General features: G+C 34.6%; 1 protein-coding gene across 1 annotated transcript in view; it reads right to left on the bottom strand.

The window, feature by feature from the left end:
* LOC107641828 (F-box/LRR-repeat protein At3g48880-like) overlaps window positions 2,019–2,889 on the bottom strand; it is a 3,910-nt gene continuing 3,039 nt past the window's right edge. Inside the window, exon 3 of the mRNA XM_016345265.2 lies at window positions 2,019–2,859. Coding sequence (XP_016200751.1) covers window positions 2,448–2,859 — 412 coding nt within the window. The 3' untranslated portion in view covers window positions 2,019–2,447. The remainder of the gene's footprint in view (window positions 2,860–2,889) is intronic.

The raw sequence follows: 2,889 nt of genomic DNA, 5'->3' as shown, positions 1-2,889 counted from the left end.
CTCTGCCTCTGCCACCAGCCTTGCCGATCCTCAGAAGGTTGTCGACTTGGGGGAGGAGGTGCAAAAGATGACAAAGGAACTTCACCAGTAAGCGGAGCAGTCTGAGCAGAGATATAACGACCTTTTTGCACACGTGGGAGGAGCCGTTGCCATCAGCTCGGGCCTGACGAAGAAGCTGGAGTAGCTCGATCGGTTGCGACAGTAGATAGAAGAGTACAACTAGTAGATACGCGCTGGAGACAGCGGCACTGCTGGTTCCAACGGCAACACTGTTGGTAGGACACCCACGTCAGCACCTTCTCCACCACCTTAGCAGGGGAGCCACGACAACGATGACGACGATGACGATTATCAGAATTTGTAGGAGTTCGGGTTTTTTTTTTTTCTTTGTCTAATTCATTGTACACTAATTTTGTGACATTAGTTTATATTTCAGACCATTTATTTTTAACAAAATAATTTGTTGATTTCTGCTAATAATTTTGTTAACTTAATTTGACTACTGATTGTGGTTTATTAGTGTCCAAAAAAAATAAAAAAATGAAAAATATTACCGTCGGATAATCGTCAACTTAGTCTTGACGAATCTATTGAAAACATCGAAGAAAAATCCGCCGGTACTTAGCGTCGGACGGAAAAAATCCGCCGGTAATGAGTTTTCGCCGCCGTTTATACTGTCAACCGTGGGACGATTGTAAACCGATTACCCGCGAATTTATTTGATGAATCCAATGGTAAATCTAACGATACTCAACAACTTTTTTTTGTAGTGTAGGTCGCTAATGAATTAGAGACTAATAATTTTTTAGCATATTTTTTATGTTGCTTGCTAAATCGGTCGCTAGTGATAAAATTAGCAACTGATTTTAGCGATCAACTGCTTTATCCCCTTATATTTTAATTAGTCGCTGAATCAGTAGTTAATTTTATCATCAGCGACGAATTTAGAAACCAACTCCTTAGTAACCGATTTAGTGACCAACAATTTTTTGCCTAGTTTTTTGCTATCAACTGCTTTATCACCTTAGTTTTTTGTTAATCGTTGAATTGGTCACTAATTTTTATTATTAGCGACCGATTTAGAGACCAACACCTTAGTGACCAATTTAGCCACTAACAAATTTTTAGCTATTTTTTATGTTAGTCTCTAAATCAGTTGCGAATGATAAAATTAGCGATCGATTTTGTGACTGATATGGTTATTTATTACCAAAAATATTGGTCACTAAATTCGCTCGCTAATTCCTAATTTAACGACCAACTAGAATGATTTTGGTGGCAGTCGCTAAATCGTTTCTAAATTAAAAATTAGCGACCAACTCTTTTTTGGTAAAAAAAAACAATTGGTCACTATTAGCAACTGATTTTGTTGGTCGCTAAAATCGGTTGTTATTTTAGTAATTTCTTATAGTGTTTCAATATTTGGCTAAATTTAGTAGCATATATTGGTAATACCTTATAATATTATTTCGGTATGGAGTGGGTTTGAGTAGTGGTCATCCCACACCTTCGAAATATAAATTTTGATGAAACAGATTATTGGATTTGATAAATTCAGTTTGATGAATTTAAATTTTTTTAAGACTGCTTAAATAGAATTTGTAATTTAGTTTGATGATTTTAATTATTATATTTGTAACTTACATGATCATTTTAGTACTTTATATTTTTTTAGGACAGAGATTATATTTTAGGTAGGACTATAGGACAGATGTCATATAAACAAAGACAAAATGTATCACATTTAAGATTGGACGAGTATGAGTATGAGTATAAATATGTCCATATATGAATTTATAAGGTACTCGCGACGAACATAGATTTGAGACAATAAATAAAATATTTGCAAATAATAGGAAGAGTAGTAATGGAATAGATAATTAATATTCGGAACATGTATGGTATTGGAATAGAGTTATGCTACGTGTATGCTAAAATCAGCCACTAAAATCAGCCACCAGTATAAAATACTACAAATACACATTGAAAATAAATTAAACGACTCATGTATTTATACATAATACATTGATGGCTGATTTTAGTGACTGATTTTGGTGTAAAAATAGAAATTTTGATTGGGACATGTGTTCAATTTTCCCCATTGCCATTCTTACATATTAGCAAGACTATTTCATTTCCCCGAATAACAGAGCTAATTTTGCATATAGGAATATAAATTATCCAACATAGATACTCATATATCTTTATGCTAAAACAAGAATAACAGTAATTCATAATAGCTACTTCCATGAAAGTAATTCAAATTGTGTATGTTCGAACAACCACATTTACTTGAAGCTTCTTCATTCATGATCATATAATTTATTCACGGCTTCATATAATGCTTTCTTCGTCAGATAATTTTGACCCTCCATCCTATGCTTGCATATGACACACCCGTTATTATTTTGACAAGTCAGAATCTTTCTCAAATGGTGGAGGAGCGGCTATTGATGATGTTGCAATTGGTGAGAAGTGTACAAAATAACCCGGTTTGATGTGTCAGGCTTGTCTATGATGAGACTATGGCAGAGGTTGACAATCTCCAAATGCTTCAAGTTTTCAAGCACACTGTGCAATGCTCTAAAGCTCACTATTATGGATTGAAGGCTCAAGAACTTGAGATTTGGGGTGTGTTGGATCAAGGCTCTAGCATGATCCATCTCGAAGCCAATAGTGAATTTCAGACCGGTGATTCCTTTGCAGTATTTGCCAATTGCAGGAAAAATATTCTTATGATTGATCATGCGGGTAATTGTGATAGATTCAAGTCCTACCCATAAACTAATTGCATGTTCAATTGCTTCTTTTGATAAGTTGCATATGGCAGGTAGAACTAACATTTTTAGATTTGGAGTCCTGCTAAAAAATATAAACATGAGAAACTTT

This window comes from Arachis ipaensis, chromosome B05 (assembly GCF_000816755.2).
Source record: "Arachis ipaensis cultivar K30076 chromosome B05, Araip1.1, whole genome shotgun sequence".
NCBI classification, from domain to species: domain Eukaryota; kingdom Viridiplantae; phylum Streptophyta; class Magnoliopsida; order Fabales; family Fabaceae; genus Arachis; species Arachis ipaensis.
Note: the sequence above shows the minus strand (reverse complement) of the source record. Positions and strands in the feature narration are given on the sequence as shown.